General features: G+C 48.0%; 1 protein-coding gene across 5 annotated transcripts in view; it reads right to left on the bottom strand.

Moving 5' to 3' along the window:
- Positions 1 to 19853, bottom strand: part of STX8 (syntaxin 8) — an 86273-nt gene that overhangs the window by 54816 nt on the left and 11604 nt on the right. For 2 of the 5 annotated variants that reach the window (XM_088065485.1, XM_088065487.1), the window contains 3 exons: positions 19571 to 19695; positions 18193 to 18285; positions 2687 to 2998 (listed from right to left, as the gene is read on the bottom strand). In XM_088065485.1, the coding sequence (XP_087921611.1) occupies positions 2687 to 2998; positions 18193 to 18285; positions 19571 to 19695 (530 nt within the window). Of the gene's footprint in view, positions 1 to 889; positions 2999 to 18192; positions 18286 to 18985; positions 19122 to 19330; positions 19461 to 19570; positions 19696 to 19853 lie in introns of those variants that run through there. The other 3 variants (XM_088065488.1, XM_088065486.1, XM_005530969.3) reach the window with 3 other exon arrangements.

The raw sequence follows: 19853 nt of genomic DNA, 5'->3' as shown, positions 1-19853 counted from the left end.
CGTGAACACCCTGATCCCAGCTCAGAGCCCTGACAGACAAAATCAGCAGGGAAAAGCTTGGAATCCTCCCCCAAATTCACTTCTGTAACCGCCTCGCTGGTCAGGGAGAGATGAAAGGGACACAGTCAAGTCAAACACCGCTCACGTGAGCATTGGCCAAGCACATTCTCAGGGCTCTGCATTTTCCAGAAATACAACCTAAAAGCCTAAAACAAACCTAAATACCTAATACAAACCTAAAACCAAACCTCCTCCTTCCCCTTGTGGCTGGGGCAGAGCAGAGCTGTGGCAGTACCTTACCCCGGGACTCGTTACTCCAGCACTGACGGACGGATTAATTGGAGACAGCTGCAAGGAGAACTCTCCTAAGGACATGATTCATTAGTTTTCATAGATAATTACATCTGCTCATGGCCTCACACTGAATCATTCATTTAGGGAATTTTTGGGGCATTAAATTTAAATGCAGTAATCAGATTTGTTAATCCGTGGGACAAGGCAAACCAAACACAATTTTATTCAGGGGATTGTTTATACTTTCAACATTGACATGAATTCAGCAGCAGGAAAAAATTAGCAGCATAATGTATGCTCATGAAGTTTAGAAATTATTAATGGTAATCTCCCTCACCCCCCCAGTGCTGGTGACCAGACTGGGCAGATTTCTTCCTTCTTCTGGACTGCAGGTTCCTTCCCTGCATGAATCTTTGTGCCTCACACAGTCCAGTGGCTCTCTCAGAATACACAGAGATCTTCTGATAATTTTTTGATAGTAAGATCTTTCCATAGAATGAAAGAATGAAAATAATTGACACTTGGGTTTGCCACTCTCTAGATTCAAAATACAGCTGGTTTTTCGTTGATGGTGCATTATACATTAAATAATCAGTTTCAAACACAGTTTAGCTGGTTTTATTACTCTGAAATAGCAGCACATATTCACAGATAGAAACCCCAGAAAGATCTACAGATCCAGGCCAGTTCCCTCCCTGTCAAGTCACAAATTTTTTACTAATCTGAACTCCACTTTAAAAACTGATAAATTTTTGCTCATTTTTTCTGGAAGCTCCTTTGGAAATTTTCATCTCGTAGTTAAAAAAGAAAAAAAGAAAAGTAATTTTCTCATCTCTACTACTTATGGTCACTTCATTCCCATTTTTTCCTGAAGCAATATTCTTCTTCAGCTTCAGTAGATTTTTCCCTCCCCAATATTTCACTGCCAAAACACGAACAGAAAAGCAAACCATTATCTGCAATCCATCCCCAGCTGGCCAGACCACGCAGCCCAGACATCAGAGCCCTCTCTGTGCTTTCCCACTGACCTCCACAGCCCTCACTTATTCTCTGCACCTTCCTCTCCTCCAATTTATTCTTCTGAAACAAGAAGCAGAAAGTTCAGAGAGCATTTTTAACACATCTGTGTCCAGGTGCAGTGACTTGTCTTGGCCCCAGGCACAGTTGTCACCTGCTCCACCTCATTTTCTCTCCCCATCAAACCAGCAGAGATCTGGTCAGGTTTGGGACTGGCTCAGGATGTGCTCAGCCCATTGCAGCAGCTCAGTGGATCAAAAGCAAACTCAAGGCTTCATCCTCACAACTTCTCAGGAACTCCACCCTCGTGATACCGTGACCTGAACCACGCTGAAGAAAACAGGAAGGATCTGGCAAGAGGAATCATCAAAGATCCCACAGCTCTCAGCAAACCAGCTTTCAGGGAAGAGCAGCTCAGGTTCACCAGCACCATCCCAGGGGAAATACCTTTGGGGGGCCTAGAAACAAAGGGCAAGGTGGAGAGCCCTGCCCAAAACCACACAGTGAGTCCTTGGGCAAGGCAGGAACGCGAGCACCAGACCACAACAGAGCTGCTCCTGCGTGTACAGGAGAGAGCACCTCTGATAGCACAGCTTGGGCTCCTCTACATTCACAGGCTACTGCTGAGAAGCTGACATTAATGTGCAACTTGAGACCTCCTCCTCTGGTGAGGCTGCACCTACGCAGTCGTATTTATTCTTGTTGAGGTTTGGGGAGACGGGGGATTGCTCCATGGAAGCTGGAACAAATTAATATTGCCCTGAGAATTATTATTTTAAGAGAAAGAAGCAGCAGAAGCACAAAGGTAAGCCAACAGCTTCTATTTTCTTTTAGTGAAGCGTCTGACAACACGCAGTATATTTTGTCAGGATCCATCCCAAACACCACACAGTGATAAGCTCCTCGTGAGGCTGTTCCTGGAAAGCATCCCAGGCCCTGCAGCCCCATCCCCATTCCTGCAATAGCTCCAAGCCTCACGGCCCTGTCACTGAACCCTTCCCGAGGAGCAGCACCCGAGCTCGGTGCTCCTCTCCCGACACACTCCTGGTCTCTGCCGAGAGCAGCACCACTTGTTTGTGTAACTGGAGACGTGTCAGGCCCTCTCTTGCCGTGATTTAAGCTCTGCCAGTGTTAGAAGGAAAACAAAGAACAAAGATGCTGAGATATCCATCATCCCAGCAGCGCCCATGGGGAGTAGCTGGAGGAATGCAGCACCGGGATCCGCTTCCAGGGCAGCCTCCCCTTCCTGTGCACACCAAGAGCTCTCGGCAAGGAATTCATCTCTTCTGATGCCTGGAGAGGCTCCTGGAGCAGGGGCTGGGCAGGGTTAAAGGAATAAAGCAGGTATTTATTAAAAGCCCTTCCAAGGATGCACCTTGGGCACTGCAAGAGCCCGGCCGTGGCTGCAGCCAGGATGGGCCCTGGCTCAGGAGTTTCCCACTTGGATCAGTTCTGGTCCATTTCCAGCTTGGGCTGAATTGTGCAATTCCAGCTGCAGGTGATGCAGTCCCATCCTCCCAGGTTGCTCTCCTCAATTCCCTGCTGGTTGCACTTTTTGGGCCTGGAGCTGCAGCGGTGTCCTTGGCTGTGGGGCTGGAGAAGGATTGTTGTGTGTGCCTGAGCTGTGAGGAGACCTTGCTGACACTTTGTGTGGAGTTCAGAGCTAGGTACCAGTGCAGGGCAGAATCTGGAAAATATGAAAGGCAAAGCTTAAGGCATCACTTGCAGCCCAGGCAGGGCTCAGCACCCCTGGAGGAGCTGCCTGGCCTGCAGGCTCCAGGGGCTGCTTGCTGCTGTCACCACAGCGGGTTCCTGGAGCCCTCATGGGCAGAGTCCTGCCTGTGTTACTCCTGCAAGGAACTCAACAGCTGGAAACAGCAAATCCAAGAGCCAGAGCTGTTTGCTAAGAGGGGTTTTGGTTACTAAATGCAAAAACCCACAGAAGACTTTTTTCTCTTGCTCTCTGAGAGAAATGGAGATGATACACATGTGTTTTATTGTGCACAAGTGCCATGATAGGAACTCATTTCCAGGGAAAATTAAAATACCAACTTCCCTCTCATTTACTGAGGAAAGTGGGCACAACAGCGGAGACAACTAAAATAAATCAGAGAAATGCAAGAGAAATGGGGCAGCAAGCACAGTGAGGAGTCAAACGCTGTCCTTGGAAACACCAGCACAAAGGGACCAGGACAGCTTCAGGACAGCTTCTCTAAGGAAACTCAGGCACAACCCCCAGGAGCTCAGTGTCCTGCCTGAAAGGAGCAGGAATAGCTGAATTCCATGGTCAACAGCTCTTCCTCCCCAGCAGCAGAAGCACCTTGAGCTGAGCAGCTCAAAAGAGAGGATGTGGAAGCAGAACTCGAGCCCTTCCCCTACCTCACTGCATTCTCACGCTGGAGAAGAGCTCATCAGTGACTGTCAGAACTTGAGGAGTAACCCAAACACTGGGGGCTGTTTTCAGAGAGCCACATGAGCAGAGCCAGAGCTCTGGAGGAGCCCCAGGGACAGACACAGATGTGATGGCACTGCCAGATGTGGGCTCAGCACCTTGCAAAACACACCCAAGGCCACCATGGGCATCTCAGGGCTGGGATGGGGAAACAGATCCAGGAGCCAGAGCCCCTCTCCCAGGACAAGATCAGAGGCTCTTCCTCACTGAAGAGCTGCATGTGCTCGACCTGCTGAGGCTTCCCTGGCGTGCAGTGCTGCGGTTGGGCAGCAACATTTCCACCTCCTCCTCCTCCCCTCAGGCAGCACTACCTTTTTTCCAACAGTTGGGCAATTGTCTGAAGAAGTCTAAGAGGGGAAAAACACATTCCTCTGAAACAACATCACTGCCAGGCACAGGACTGCAGGATCATCCAACCTTACTACTGACCCCATGCTTAAAAAACACCTTGAAAATAAAATACAGCCATTATTGCAGGCAATATTAAAATTGCAGGAAGAAAAGCAGTGCCCTCTTTTTACAAGGGACAAAATGTACCTTTGGATTTGTAACTCTCCTTTTTCAATGTTTTGTGCTTTTTTTTTTCCTGTGCTTCTCTCCCACGTGGAAGGGATGAAGAAATATTGGGGAGGGTGGTGGCTCAGGACAGTTTAAGTGTGCATGAACCGGCTGTTCACTCTCAGCACAGCACTTGTGCTCCAGAGGGATCACCCCAAGCCCATGACACCACTCCTTCCTTCAGCAGACCTTCCTGAATTCCAGCTGGAGACTCCTTTTTCTTCCCTCAGGGGCAAAGGGAAACTCACTGATATTTTTCATGTTTAGGAAGGGGGGAAGGACACGCCGGAACACTGAAGCGTATTAAATAGCTGAATTTCTCTTCCCCCACTCCTTCCCCTTTTTCTTCCAGAAGAAGGGAGTCTTCCAACCCCTAAAACAGACCAGAAGAGCAGAGTGCATGGGAATAGCAGCACCAAAGCCATGGACCCCTCTGAGCCCCTGTGCACCACACAGGAGTCACCACACGCCCACAGCAGCCGCCACCAGCTCCACTCCCAGCCCCTCAGCTGGTGTTAAAACCATTTTCCATTTGGGGGAACAAGAGGAAGAGCATCCTCTGCAGGAGGGAACACAAACCCAGTGGTCCTGCAGCACTGGGACAACTTTGGCTGTGTCAGCAGCTCATCAGCTCGCAGCTCCGGGCAGGAAGAGCTGCTGCCAGCAATGACACATTTTACCCAAGATCTCCTGAGCAAAGCTAAATTTGGAGAATTCAGTGTTTATCACCATTGCTTTGATCCAGAAACGCCAGAGGATGTGATGGGAGCTTCAGTGGAGCAGCCATGGGCAGCCCAAGTTACCAAGGACACTTGGGCAGGACCAGAGCTGTGGCTGTTGCTGATTTTCACACAATAACTCTTAGTGAGAACTTTTGGAAAGCTCCCCCCATTCCAAAAACCAAACCTCTCAGTGAAGCCAGCAGTGCCAGTCAGTTTATGAAATGTTTTTAACCCAGATTGAAGGATAGGGGTTTGGCTGTGTTTGTGTTTGGCAATGTCTGTACATTTGGATGATTTAGGCAGACAAGATCTGCTGCCTCTAATGCCCAGCTGCTCCATTTAATCCCTGTTAAAACTGCTTTACCCCTTCCAATTTCTTTAAACACTACTGGGAGGCTTGTTTAAAATATATCCTTTATAAAGGCTCCTGGCAACTCTGAAATGAGAGTTTTCCTTAATCTTCCTGCTACCTTCAGGGGATAAAGTGTTCAGCTGTCACAGTGTGGCTGATGTTAATGAGCTGCAGGAGAAGCCAGGCCACAGAAACCCTGAGGTGCCACTCCACTTCCCTCTGCCCCTCTCAAACAAGGTCTCCTGAGGAGCCCTGACAGACCAGGAGTCCCCAGGTCCTGAAGAAGAGCCAAGCACCTTCCAGCAAACACTGATTGAGATTTACTAATTAAGGTCTTCTTCACCAAGAGCATGATGGTACCAAGAGTCCACTAGGACTTGGACAGAAGGAAAAAGTTCATTTTATGCATGGGAGTGGATCTCTCTTCCTGGAGAGATGATCTCTGTAGGTGCCTGACAGGGTCAGGCCCACATCTGCACTTGCAGACAGGAAGGTTACTCCTCCTTCAGCTCAGCTGTATATCAAATACATACAGATTATGGTTTAAAAAATAAATATAACTGGCTTTAAAAAATATCAAAGAGGAAAAACTCCACACATATCAGAAATTGTATAAATTTGGCTTGGTATCCTGCACGACTTGAAAGCCTGAAGCAGAGCAAGCCTGGCATGTGCTCTCTTTAAAAGGCTCCCCAGCCCCTGTATTAATGGGTTTTTCCTCCATTATTCACAGAAATCTGAAAGTTTCTCTTTCAGCACGGACTGAGGAAGTTTTTACCTTCAGAACAAAACCATGTAGAGACACAGCTGTGCAGGGTAGTTCACCCTCACACTTGCACTGAGAATACTCAGCAGAAAGCAGAGTGAGAAATCTGCCTTATGCTTACAGCAAAGCTCTAAGATTTCTTTTTCACCAGCTGTGATTGTTGTATTTTTGATTTATGCTTGCTTCTGAGGGATGCAACCTTCCCTCAGTCAATAACAGCCCCTGCCATTCCCTTCCAACAGGAATTCCAGTGGGACAGAGCTGGGTAGGAAGCACAGGGCAGATTTGGGGGTTATTTCCACTTCAGAGAGGTTCCTTATGGCAGGAAGTGAAACAGAAACCTCCCTGCACATGGGGACAGCTCACAGGTGTTGTCCTGCACACTGCCAGTGCAGAGCTGGGATAAAGCCCTGCTGTCCTCTCCCCAGCACCTGCCCCAGAAATAAAACCACTTTCAAGTGCTCAGGGAGATTTAACAGCAGCACCAGCCACTGACCCTGATCAGAAGAGAGGAATACACTGATTTTACACTCAAATCCTCAGCCCTTCCCTCTCAAGTTTCCAGCTATGAAAGTCATTTTCCTTTCATTGAAAACACACCACCCACATTAGCCATCAGCAAAACCGCTGCAGTTCCCATTGTAACAAAGCAGCAAATGGAGCTTTTCCCTAACAAGTGAAGTCAGAACAGCTTAACCATGGGAAGAACCCCACTGCAGCTCCAATCTAAGTGTGAGCACCCCTAAAACCACCTGTGATTGGTGACATGGAAAGCTGGAAACCCAGCACTGACCCCAGCTGCCACACAGATGCACCAGTACCAGAAAATCATCATGCAGCCCCAAACTCAGAGCTCTGATCATTTAGCACATGGATGTGTGCCACACTGGAATCTTTATCCCCAGGCTGGTGCTCCAAGGCAGCTTGGACCTAATAATAATTTCCAAGTGAAAACACTTTTTTGTAACGAGTACACATGAGACAGCTCATGTCCTAAGCTCAAGCAGAGGAAAGCTTTCCTCCCAGCTGACCTGATCTTCTATTCATTGCAGACAGCACGTTTGGGAAGGCCAGCCCAGGGTTCAATCCACACTGCTCATGTTCCTTGGCAAGGCCCCAGGTTATCTGCAAGCACTGGCTGAGAACACAACTGCAGCAACGTGACCCCAGTGCACAGCCCCTGGCTAACACAGGCACGGGGAAACCTCCAGATTCCAAAAGAAGGGCAGGGGACAGAGCTGTTAACATCAGATCCCAGGGCATGCAGGAGTTGGAGAGGCAAAGAATACCAAAATTAAGAGGTGCCCTTGCAGTGCCCAGCCTGCCTGGGGACTGTCCCTGCCTGGAGTGATCCCTCCCTGTCCCACTGAATGTCCCAGTGGGCACCTCCTGCCTTCCCTGTCCCTGCTCCTGTCCCAGCCTCCAAACCAGGAGCAAGGAGAGCCCTGCTCACCCCTGCAAGCCCAAGCTCAGCTTGATCAGGGAAATATCATCTGGAGAAAATGAAGCAGACAAATGAACACCTCTCTGCTGGAGCATCCCCCGGGAGATTTCCAAGCTCAGCCACGTCCTGATGGATTTTTCCTCAAGCCAAGCACCATCAGTCACCACATCAGTCCCCTCCACCACTACCTGTTATGCTACAGCAAAGGTAACAGACTTCTGCAATACAATTCAAACTGTTAAAAGAGTTTTAACACAGTAAAATTAACAATTTCTAAGTTTCTTGCCCAAAATTACCACATTCCCCACTCCAGTTCCCTCACACAAAATGACACAAATGACAAAGCCCATGACAACCAACCAGTAAGAGCCAAAAATCTTCCCTCTACACCCAGAAGTGCTTCTTTGCTCCACACCCCAGTGCTGGGGCTCTGTCACTGGGACTGGGCTGTCTCGTGCTGCTGCTCTTTAGATCCTAAAGACACAAAGCTCAGGGCTCTACAGAACATTTGGTCTCTTTATACCAAATGTTATTTTAGTTTTACATATAAATTGCCCAGACCAGACCAATCCCAACCTTCTGAAATCCTGGCAGGGCTGCAAACCAATATTCCTTTCAGCATTTGTGCTCATACCTGGAGGAGCTGATGCAGCTGTGGGGATCCCTGGAGTCCCCAGCCCAGCCTGTCCTGCTCCAAAATGGGATCCCTGGAGTCCCCAGCCCAGCCTGTCCTGCTCCAAACTGGGATCCCTGGAGTCCCCAGCCCAGCCTGTCCTGCTCCAAACTGGGATCCCTGGAGTCCCCAGCCCAGCCTGTCCTGCCCCAAACTGGGAACTGTGGCCTCGGTATCTCAGAGCCAAATCCATCACTTTTTATCACAAAGGTATCACTTGAGTTCCTACCCTGAGCTTGGAAAAAGGCTATCAGGCCCAGATGTTTCAGACTAAAGACTGGCCCCAAACCAGCATTTTTCAGCAAACTTGGTTCTATAAGAGAATTTCCAATAAAATTCTGAGATCAAACACCCCTGGAGCTGTTTCAGCACAATGATCCACACAGCCAAAAGCCAGATTTGATTGTGCCCCTGCACTTTGGTGCCAGACACTTCATGTTATAGGACCTCGTGTACCTTGTGTGATTTATTCCCTTCATGCTGAAGTGTTTCTTGTAAAACTTTGGGAGAAAATAAAGTGGAATTTTGTCTGCTTCCACATCCAAGACTTGTACTACTGTTGTGCTGGAGGATTATTCCAGTTATTGATGTCTGGAAACAGCAGTTCACTGGGAACAACAAGTACATCCCACTCCCTCCCAGTGCTCCCTGGGATCGTAGGAAAGGGCTGGAGTCAGACAGCAAGGCATTTTTCACAATACATGGCATAAACAGGATAATACCCACAGCAACTGAGCTGGTTTGGGATGCAGAGGGATGAAGCATTTAATACATTTCAAATACATTTAATACAATTCAGACCAAAAGGTTACACTCGAGCTTGCAAGGAACCTACTTTAATTTATAGTAATAGTTATAACACAATGATTTTGTCAGCTCTTAAGTGATAGCAGGATGCTTTAAGAGATCAACTTCACCAGTTTAAAAGAATGCCACGTTCATGTCACATTAATTTTGTTTCTGACTGAAACACAGTCAGTTTGAGGAGGGAGAAACTGGTCCCAGCTTTCTCTCTGACTCCATCAAGCTGCCATGAGCCTGGCATTGAACAGAAAGCTCTGACACAGCCCAGGCCAAAACCCCTCTGTGAAAAATCAGCTCCCACAAACACTGTGGGCATCACCTGGCACTGCAGTTTTCCTTAAACTCAGCCATTACACGGCAAATCCACCCCCAGTGCTGCACCTATGAATTGGTTCTGCTGCCTCACCCCAAGCCCAACTTCTCGGGAGCAACAAACTGGAATTGTGAGCTGTGCTGGCCACCAGCCCAACATGGAACAGCTCTACTGCGGGGATTTTGGGCAGGGAAAGTCAGCACCTCCAGAGGACTGCACACAAGAGTCAGAGAAGCAATATATTCTGCTCAGGAGAACAGGAGAGATGGGAGCAGAGATGGGAGGAGGGATGAGCTGGCCACGCACTTGGAGGTAATGGGAAAAGCAGGAGAATGAGCTGGAGAGCCCTGAGCAGCCGGCTCAGGCTGAGTAAGGCCAGTTCAAAGCACTCCTCAGATTCCAGCAATACCTCAGGAGCACAACGTGCCCAGAAACGTGGCTTTCTTATCCCCTCCTGCGCTGTAACCGTGCTGCTCCCAGCCCCACAGGTTTTCTGGGAAATCTATTAAAATCCCAGGAAGTGCCCAGCAGCCCTGACCGGAATCACCAGGACACGGGAGCATCTGGTTCCCACCAAACACCATTCCTCCAGAGCCTGGACATCCCCTCCTCTCCAACAATGCCTGGGCAGGCGGCTCCTCAGGGCTGTGGGACAGAGCAGCCCCATCAAACCCCAAAAAACCTCCGAGAAGGGGAAGCACTGATGTCAGAGTCCTTAATGTACACACTGAAGTAGAAATCATCAAGCTGTATTTCACTGCCACAAATAGCAAATATTTAAAAATAAAACATTATTTTTAGCCTAAGTGGTGCTTAAGGATTTGAGAATAAAACATTGCCCAGAGACAGGGAAATGTCATCACGTGAAAACGCTGAAGCAGCCGTGTCCTGCTCGGTGAACACCAGCTCAGGGCAGAAAGAAAACCTTTGGGATCCTGTCTCAAACCTTAAAACCTCCCCTCCAGTCAAAAACCAGAGCAGAATGAGTCAGGTAGAACACCTTGGTGTATCTGCAAGGGTAAAAAAATAAAATTATATAGAAACTCCCATCACATTTTCCTCTAGCAAAGGCTGTTCTCCACAGGGCAATTTATCCCCTGCCTTTCTCTGCCACAAGCAGCGGCTGTAAGATCAGGATACAGAATTGCAGCTGCTCTCAGACAGGTAGGGATTGACCAAAAAGGGGCTGTAAAGGAGAACAGACTGGGTTTGTCCCTTCCTGCTCCTTTACAACACATGACAGACATCCTAAGAAAGCAGGAAAGCAGTCTGGGAAAATAAATCCCCTCCCCACAGTCTCAATTTGAGATTTTCTTGAGCAGAGGAAAAGCTAAATTAACATGGAAAAAAATCATCAGCGTTTTGAAATATCTACAATTACAGCTAGGTTTTGTTTTCTTTTTAAACAGTTTAAATCAAATGCCTGAAGAAGCAGATGGGAAACTCTCATGTGCTAAAAGTTGAGGCTTCTACCAGAGCTCTCCATTAGAAAACTAAAGACAAGGCTTAACAAAGAAGATGTTTAAGATCATAATTCTTATCAAAAAATCCTGAAAGGCTTAAAGAAGTTGGAACTCATTTCCCCAGAAGTTCTGTCCCCATGCATGGATGGAGACGGCTTCCCCCTCCCCAGCACGGGGTGAGGTAGGGATTGACTAACTGTGGAAAAATCCACATAATTGAGAAGACAAATGTTGAACAGTTATTTTATGGCTTGAACTATTGAAGGAAAAAGGCTGCCCGTGCCAAGGAGCCAGCCAGGCTCATTGTGTGTGTGAGCAGCCCGGGCAGCGGCGGCGCTTTCATCCCGCCAGGTGCGGCTCTGGCCGGGGCTCCGAGCGCTGCAAACACCAGAGAGGAGCAGCAGCATCTCCAGGCACAGAGAGCAGCAAAATCCACAACAGCCCTGGCAGCACGAGGCCACTTGCTGCTTCCCATGAGAAGCCCCATTTTCAGTGGCTCCAAACGATGGAAAGCTGTAACGACTCGGGCTGGAGATCCCCAGCTTGGAGCTCGCTTCCAGATGAATTCTCAAAAGTAAAATGAAATAAAGTTGCAGCCAAAATCTGAGCCAGTTCAGAACAATGCTGTTTCTTCCATGTTAAGACTCTGCAGTGGCTTCAGGAGCTGCAGTACCCCAATGTTCCCAGTGATACACACAGAAGACACAGGGGGATGCAGGAGGGGAACTGGCTGAGCAAGAATGCTAGATGGGTGGTTTCAAAAGTGAGGATCAGGCACATTCAGAAGGGGAGATTAAAGATCAAATCAAGAAAAGCAGCAGAATGAGAAGTCTGAAGGAAGCAAGTTATGGAAAGTGCGAGCTAGGGAAGGTCCCATGAGAAAATGAGAACTTGTCCAGCCCAGGTCCTGCTCTAACTCAGCTGAAGCTGTCTGGAATGACACACGCCTCTAGAGGTGTCCCACAACAAGGGCTGCCCAACTTCCTGACAGGCTGTGTAGGATTTTTTGCCCCTTCTGACCTCGACTCAATCCTGCCAGCAAAAGGCTCCACTCTTGAAGCAGCTTTGCTTCATTCTTCCAGAGCCCTGTGCTCCCTCTCACTGCTGTCCTGCACCCAGCCCCCCCTTGCCGGGGTTCCACATCAGGATCTGTGTCCTGTCCATCCCAGACAGACCCAGCCCAAGCCCAATTCCAGCCAATCCCCAGGAACACTCAGCCAATCCCTGACACTCCCAGGGAAGGGAAATCATTTGTGCCCACGCTGCCACAGACTTACAAGGACCTCTCATGCAACAGCACCAAAGCTGTCCTGAAGCTCAAATGACACCTAATTCTCTTCATAAAGCTCTTGCACAGAAGAAATCCAAATTCATTTGACTCTTACAAGGACGGAGCTGTCATCTCTCTTGTGCTTACAAAGAATTTGTTCTGCTATCCCAGCCTGACTGCTGGAAACCCATCCCAGCAGAGTCTGACATCTGACCAGCAGCAAAAGGCTGGAAACCCATCCCAGCAGGGCCTGAGAGGCTGCAGGAGGATGGAAACCCATCCCAGCAGGGCCTGAGAGGCTGCAGGAGGATGGAAACCCATCCCAACAGGGCCTGAGAGGCTGCAGGAGGATGGAAACCCATCCCAGCAGGGCCTGAGAGGCTGCAGGAGGATGGAAACCCATCCCAGCAGGGCCTGAGAGGCAGCACCAGGCCAATTGCTCCTTGTTCCTCCCCCTGCTGTCAGCAGCCCTCCGTGAAGCCACGGGCAGGACACCTCACACCTCCCTCATGCTGCTCCGATCATCCAACACTGCTGAAATTACCCTGAGCCTGAGCTCCAGAGCTCCCAGTGCAGGTTCCCATCTGGCTGCTGACCCAGGCTTGGAGACAGACCCATTCTGCAGGGGCTTCCCTGCTTTTTCCATGTTCCTTTCAATAAAACCAGGAAAATTCACAGATAAATAAACACTGGAAATACTGAAGCAGCAAAGTCTTGTACTTAAAAGGTTAGGAAACACTACGGTTCCTTTTTTGTGTAGATACCTTTCTCAAAGCAATGCAAATTCAGTGTAACCTCGCTTTCCATCACCCAGCAGGCAGCACAGGCAGGGTTACTTCCTTGACAGATACCAAATAATTTGTTTTATCCTCATCACCCAGCACAAGGCTGCATTCCTCATGGACTGCACAACTCCAACTCTGCCTTGAGGAGTTAAAGCTCCCTCACAGACCTTCCCACAATGGCCCTCCTGACAGCAGGTTTGAGTGTATTTGGATTTTGACAGCTTCCTTGGGAGATGAAACACTATTATTCCAACTCAGATGGAAAATAGGAAAACTAATAGTTAAGGTTTATTTTGGATTTTCAGTAAAAGAGAGTTTGAACCTCTCTTTTTTTAAAAACAACATGCAAACCAAACCTTATCTACCTTTCCAAGCAATATTTAATATATTTCGATGTAATTCAGGGACATGGTTTCATGGTGGACTTGGCAGTGTCAGGTTGACAGTTGGACTCGGTGATATTTAAGGTGTCTCAGAAATGATTCTGCATCCCCAATCCTTCCTGGGGCTGGCCCAGATGATCCTCAGAGGTCCCTTCCCAGCCCAAGCATTCCGTGATTCCCTGCAGCCCCTGCCAGCGCTCCCGACCCGAGCCTGGGGTGCCAGGTCAGGCACACAGAGGGAAGCTCTCCTGGAAAAGCTCAGTTGGGACAGGTTATCCCCTTCACTCCCAGCTCCTGGGCAGCAGCACAGTTTTATGCTCCAAGGCAACATTTCTCTGCTGTTGCTGCCACAAGCCCTCTTAACAAGCCTGGCCTCACTCTCTAAATGTTTTGCCGCACCTGGAAGGAACGAGGCAGGGACCTTAAAAACAGCTTTTGTCACCACATATGCACAGTTCAACCCCAGAAGAGATCGAGTCCCATGCACAAAATGAGGCAAGACCTGCAGAAAACAGCGTACAAGTGTTTTAGGACTAAAAATACACCCAAGAAGTGCCATGTAACCTCAGGTCTGCCACTTCCCAGCTTCTCAGTGCTCATATCCAGCCTCAGTATTGCATTATTCAGACCACTCAAGACAAAAAGCAAAGTTAATTTTTCCCCTAGGAAGGGTTAAATCCACTTAAACAATGTGCAATAAAGACAGAGCAGTGCCCCAGTAACACTGAAGTTGTTTCTATTCCATACAATAAGCTCAGGAAGCAAAATTAAAATCTATCTGCATGGTCTGAGGTCACTCGGGCTAGTAGGGATGGTTATTTTAAATCTGAATATTAAAAACATATGGTCCCCTGTGGAGGTTTCTAGCACAGCTGAAACTGCTGGTGGCTCAGCCTTTCCCAGGGAATGCTGAACACCTCCAGAGTCCACCAAGCAGGACTGGAGCCATCTCCAAGGGGGTCAAGGCAGGCAGGGCTGGGGCTCCATAGGATGAAAACAGATATTGTTTAGAAAAGATGATGAACATTTCTAAAAATTTAATCTTTAATCATTTCTGATTTACAAACTAATCCTAACAATGATGCAATGCATCCCTGCCCCACTGCTCTGAGGCTCATAACTTAAGCACAGCCCATACACAGTGCTAATTAGTTTGTGTTACAGCAAAAATGCTCTTAACAAACAGAAACGTGAAACGGCTTTTGCATTGTGCAATAGGCACGTAAATAATCTTTAGGAGAAGCCTAAAACAGCCTTTACTGTCCATATCCTTTCTGGGCTGGCTGCACCAGGAGCCTGGGGCTGAGCACTGCCCTGGGAGAGGGGAAGCACGTTCCTGGGGCTCTTCCCAACAAGTCTTTGCATGGCCAGGAATGTTTTCACTCCCCTTACTGATGATACCGGGACAGTTCTCTAGGTGTGTACAGAGCCAGGACAGGGCTCCAGTCTCGAGCACTTTGCTGGCAGTGTCAGGGTAACAAAAATCTCACACCAGGCTGAGCCGAGTCCCACCCCCCCAAGAGGATTCTGTGCCACCCACTGTGACCAGAGGTGACACTGCAACCTTGATTTGCTAAGCTATTGTAAACAAAAACATAATGCTACAATTGCTGCTTGGTTTCAGAAACTTGATTTTGACAAGAAATTCAAAATGTTACATAACCATATAATTAAAGGATTATTATGAGAGATAGTTTACTCAAAATGATCCGTTCTGGTTAAGAACATCCTGACTGGAAACAGCATTCTCCTAACCAGGAAAAAGACATCAAGTGTCTGACTTTGCAGCTTATCTATGAACTTATTTATGCTCTGCTCTAAGCTTTAGAGGAGCCAGAAGCAAAAGAAGAACCCATCCTCAACAGAGCAAAGCAAACGGACACTGACAGGGGAAAAATACCAAACAGGGCGAGTTTTGCAAGCTCCCAATATTTACCATCCATTCCAGAGTATTCCATTCTCATGCAAGCATGTCACAATGAGAAAACAACATCTCTATAAGGGTAAAACAAACAGCATTCACAATTTCTGAAAGCATTCTTCCACAATTATTGCACTAGATTAGATTGCCTCATCACCAGGGCCAGAGGCCATTTACACTATTTTCTTTCTTTTTTTTTTTTTTTCATGGAACAGATGAAAGGATTACAGAAAGTTTTTCTGGGGCCAAATTTGGAGTTAATGATGGGAAAATTCTTCTGCTAATCCCCACTGCTAGCAGACTCCTGAGGCTGGAAAAAAAACAACATCTCCTGAAACAACATCTCCTGATACCCTGCTTCTATTTTGCTCATCAGTGCAAAATGTCCTGCACGGGAGGTTTGCAAAGCCCATCAGCTTTAAGCAGAGTCATAAAATCTGCAGGACAGGGCTACAGTGAAAACCTGAGGAAAGAACCACGTGGGGCTCCCATTAAAACCTGTATGCTGCACAGAAGCCAAGGATGGACCCAGCCACATCCCACATCGCTCCGAGGGAATGGGCTTTTCCAGGATATCCTGCAGGGATCCCAGCTGAGCACTTCCTGCTGGCTCCAGAGGATTCTCGGAGAGATGAGCGGAAGGATGTGGAGCTCAGGCAGGCTGCTCCATGGCCAGGGAGCTTTCCACGGGCACAGCTGCCACCAAAGGCCAGGGATGCTCCAGCCCTGCTCCTCCTCCGGCCCCTCCGCCCAGCAGCGCAGGAGGAGCAGGCACCACCCAGGCACCTCCCTCCCGAAGGCAAAGTTTCATCGTTCCGCAGTCACTGAACAAACACAAAGGAACTCGCACGCAGCGGCTCTGAGGAGTAAACTCTGCATAATTAACCTAGCCCTGGCTCCCGGAGCATCTGCAAACGCACAGCTACACCAGCCGGCACTGCGGGGAAAACGCCTCTGGCACCGCAGAGCCGGGACACCAAACACCTCCGGACAGCCTCGGAATGGGAAAAGCAGACCTGAGGAACGGCTCTGGAAAATCAGTACCCAACTCCCTAAAGCCTAATTCATTAATGCACATTATCAGCTACTTCTGAACTAAGCCAGGTTTTATTCTAACACCAGGACAAGCTGCAGAAGGTGGGAGCACCCCAGCAGGGCAGGGAACTGGAAGTCAAGCTTCCCACAGAAAGGGGCGGTTTGATGGAAAATCTGACTGGAGGAAAAAGAAATGTTGAAGCAGCACTTAATGAAGATGAACTTCCCCTGCCTCCCCACAATACAGACGATGCCATTATCACTCAGCACCGGGAAGGAAAGGGATTCCAGGGAAGGGGAAATTACAGGGCAGTTATCCTCATCAACCTGAGCGTGCAGCAGTGACACGAGCTTGGCAGAGCGCCTGAGCAAAGTCTGCTCATGGTTAAGGGCATGAAGTAAGATGTGCACAGGGAAAACAGCCCCTGGAAAATATTGCTAAGGACTCCAGCTTTTCCAGGGTGCCAGTGGCAACAAAATGTCTGACCTTATCCCCCCCATATCCGCCAAAAAAGCCCAAAAAAAAGGGATTGCATAAAGTCAGCAGAAACATGGGAGTTCCACTTGCCCGGCAGGGATGAAGCCAAGTGCTGAGTGATCTGCCCCCACATCTGTCAAGTCAGGCTCTTCTTTTTATTTCCCAACTCTTTTGGACAGCTTCAACCTCTCCTGATGCCGCTTCCCACATGGCTGGCAGGTCTGCTGCCCGTGGCTGTGGGACACGAGCAGAGCTCAGGCTCTGAGCTCTGAGCAGCCTCCTCAGGATCAGAACACACAGTCCTCGCCTCTTCCTTGCCCAAGCACTCAGGAGAGTTTCCCTCTCTTGAGAAAGAGCTGCCTCTAGCTCAAGGTAGAGCTCCTGTGGAAACAGGAATTTTGCTCAAGGCTTTGTAACTGTCTGTAAGACAAACAACACCAGCACTACTTGCATTATTTGTAAAAAGGAGGGTTAAACATACTCAGTTTCACAGATGGCCTCATTGCTAGAAGTCTGGCAAAAATGCAATGGCACAAAACACAGAACCTTCAGGGTCCCCAAAACATAAGAATTTGGGGCACCATCCCCAACCCTCAACAGAGAAATGGGACACAGATCGTGTATTTTCCTGAGGAGAAACCAAAGTTTCACAGAGAGTCCATAAACATGCTCATGCTTCCCACCTGTTTCCTATTTAGAGCAAAAAAAAGAGCAATTAATATGACTTTTTAAGCAATGATTAATAAAAAAACCTATGAGACCACTAATTGAAAATGTCTTTCCACACATGAGGCTGAGGATCAAAATATGACAAGAGCACTGAGCCCAGTCTCTCCCAGCTGCACAAACCCTTCCTTAACAACCTTAAGATTAATAAACAAGGACATATTCTAAGGATTTCCTCTCCCTCCCAGATCTAGCTGTGGCAAACAGGAGAGCAATTCCAGTTGGCCACTGGCTCCTCTGAAAGGAAATAGGTGCTCTCCTGGTTCAATATTGCATTTAATTTGATCTACATTCACGCCACAAACCCAATCATTTGGAGCAAGCAATGCAATGCTTCTCCTTTAATCACTGCTCAAGGCATTTCCATTCAGATCACCAGGAAAGACACAGAATGAGAATGCTCAAGTGAAGCCCTGCAACACACAAAAACTGTCATAAAATAGAAAAATGCAGAAGATGGAGCACAGAATCAATTCTGTGCTTTGGAGCAGTAATCACCAATCTCTTTGTTCAAAAGTCAGGCTTGGGGAAACGCCCCAAGTGTTGGGCACAGCCCACAGGGAATGGAGGGAGGCACAACAAAATCAGGGGATGAATGGGCACGATCTGCACTGGGTGCTTGAACATAAACCTTCAGTGTCAGCTGCTTGCTGTGTGGGCAGAAGGAGAAATTGTATGAGGACAGAAGAAAACAAATCCCAGTCTTACATAAAAGTGAGGCAAATCTTGTCCTTACCGTTCTGCTCATCCAGCTCATTCCCAATTTCCTGCCCCATTTGTTTTTGCCTGGATATGATTGAAGAGAGAGCATCGAGTCCAGCATCTTGTTCTGCACCAGGAAAATATATTAAACTACTTTAGAAAGTTGCTGAAATAAATGCCAGGCTACATAAAATAGGCAGAAGTGAAGAAAAAAAAATCTACTCTGCTCTGTGCTTAAAGGGCTAAAATGTATTAAGAAAAACACATTAACACAACATGAAAATTAATCTTTATGACAACAGCACTCTTGAAATAATGTGAATGATGGGTAAATAATTTCCCTGCTCTGGCTGGGTCATTTTGCTGAGGATCCAAAAAAAAGACAAAAACAAAAAAAACCACACACACAAAAAAAAAAAATCCAAGAATTTCACATTCAGCTGTTACTCAATCAGAAATGCAGGGACTTTCTGGCACACACCCTGAGCTCCTGATTAGCCTTTTTATATTTTCCAAGCAACTTTTAACATGAATAAAAGAAAACAGGTGATGCAAACACCAAAGAATTCAAAGAGATTTTTAAAGCTGCAAGAGGGAGAGGGGGTGAGGGCAGTCCAAGTGTGATGTGCTCCCACACTCCTGTGTGAAGAACCAAATCCCTGTGCCCAGGGAGCCCCTCAGCCTCTCCCTGCCCAGAGCAGCCACGAGTGGCACAGGAGGAGCTGCAGAGGGTGCCCAGGGCACAGCAGGGATGCCCAGATGGGGTGGCCAGGACACCCTTCACTCCCAGAGCCCTCCAGCACCTCACTCAGCCTCAGTTCAATTACCTATAATGTAATTAAAACGCAGCTGAGGTTCCTCCTGGACCATCCAGATTCTCCTCAGCTGCACACAAGTTGTTCCCATGCAGACTGAAGCAGGCTTTATCTGATTTCACTCCATCACTTCCAATATTTGAATTGCCTGGAAATGACCTCATTAACCACCTGACCTCCTCAGGCTGAGGTTTCCCAACACTTCCAAAGTTGGAGGTTCCCGATGGGTGCAGAGGGCCAAAATCTAAAGACCCTTTTTGGATGAGCTAATTCTTCCCTCATTCCAATTCAACAAGACATTTAATGCACCCAGCAACACCCCTACACCCAGAGCAGTTATGTGATCACACTGCATACCAAAACCATGAATATGGGCAAAATCACGACCTCCAAAATTTAATTTAAGAAGTTGCATCCAGTTAAGAACATTGCAAGCACAATGCTGCTCCTGCAAATACAGAAATCAGCTGCCTGGAGCTGCTGCACTTGACACCTGTAGATAATAAATAATAAAACTTCAGCCAGGTTGGTGGGTTGAGGTTCAAAGGCTCCTCTCAGTTCCAGAGATGCTCAGAACAACCAGAAAGGCTCTTGTACCTTCAATGATCCTTCTCTGCTGCTGCCTGAGCTCATCAAAGCCAAGTCCTCTGGTCTCCTCTGATTCTTCCAAGAGCCAGGGGTTGGTGTTGCCTCGTTTGGCCCCTCCTGCCATGAGGCTGGACCTGAAAAAAGTTCCAGAGAGTGATTTCCAACCCCAACCCCCTGGCAGACGGCAGCACACAGGGCTGAGCACTCCACAGGGCTCTGCAATGCCAGGAGCAATCAGCCAAAAGCAATCCCCAATAACAAATCAAACAAATCCAAGTGGTCAGGAAGGAGA

This window comes from Pseudopodoces humilis, chromosome 21 (genome assembly GCF_049639895.1).
Source record: "Pseudopodoces humilis isolate 2021_Gansu_Grassland_sample_001 chromosome 21, ASM4963989v1, whole genome shotgun sequence".
NCBI lineage: Eukaryota > Metazoa > Chordata > Aves > Passeriformes > Paridae > Pseudopodoces > Pseudopodoces humilis.
Note: the sequence above shows the minus strand (reverse complement) of the source record. Positions and strands in the feature narration are given on the sequence as shown.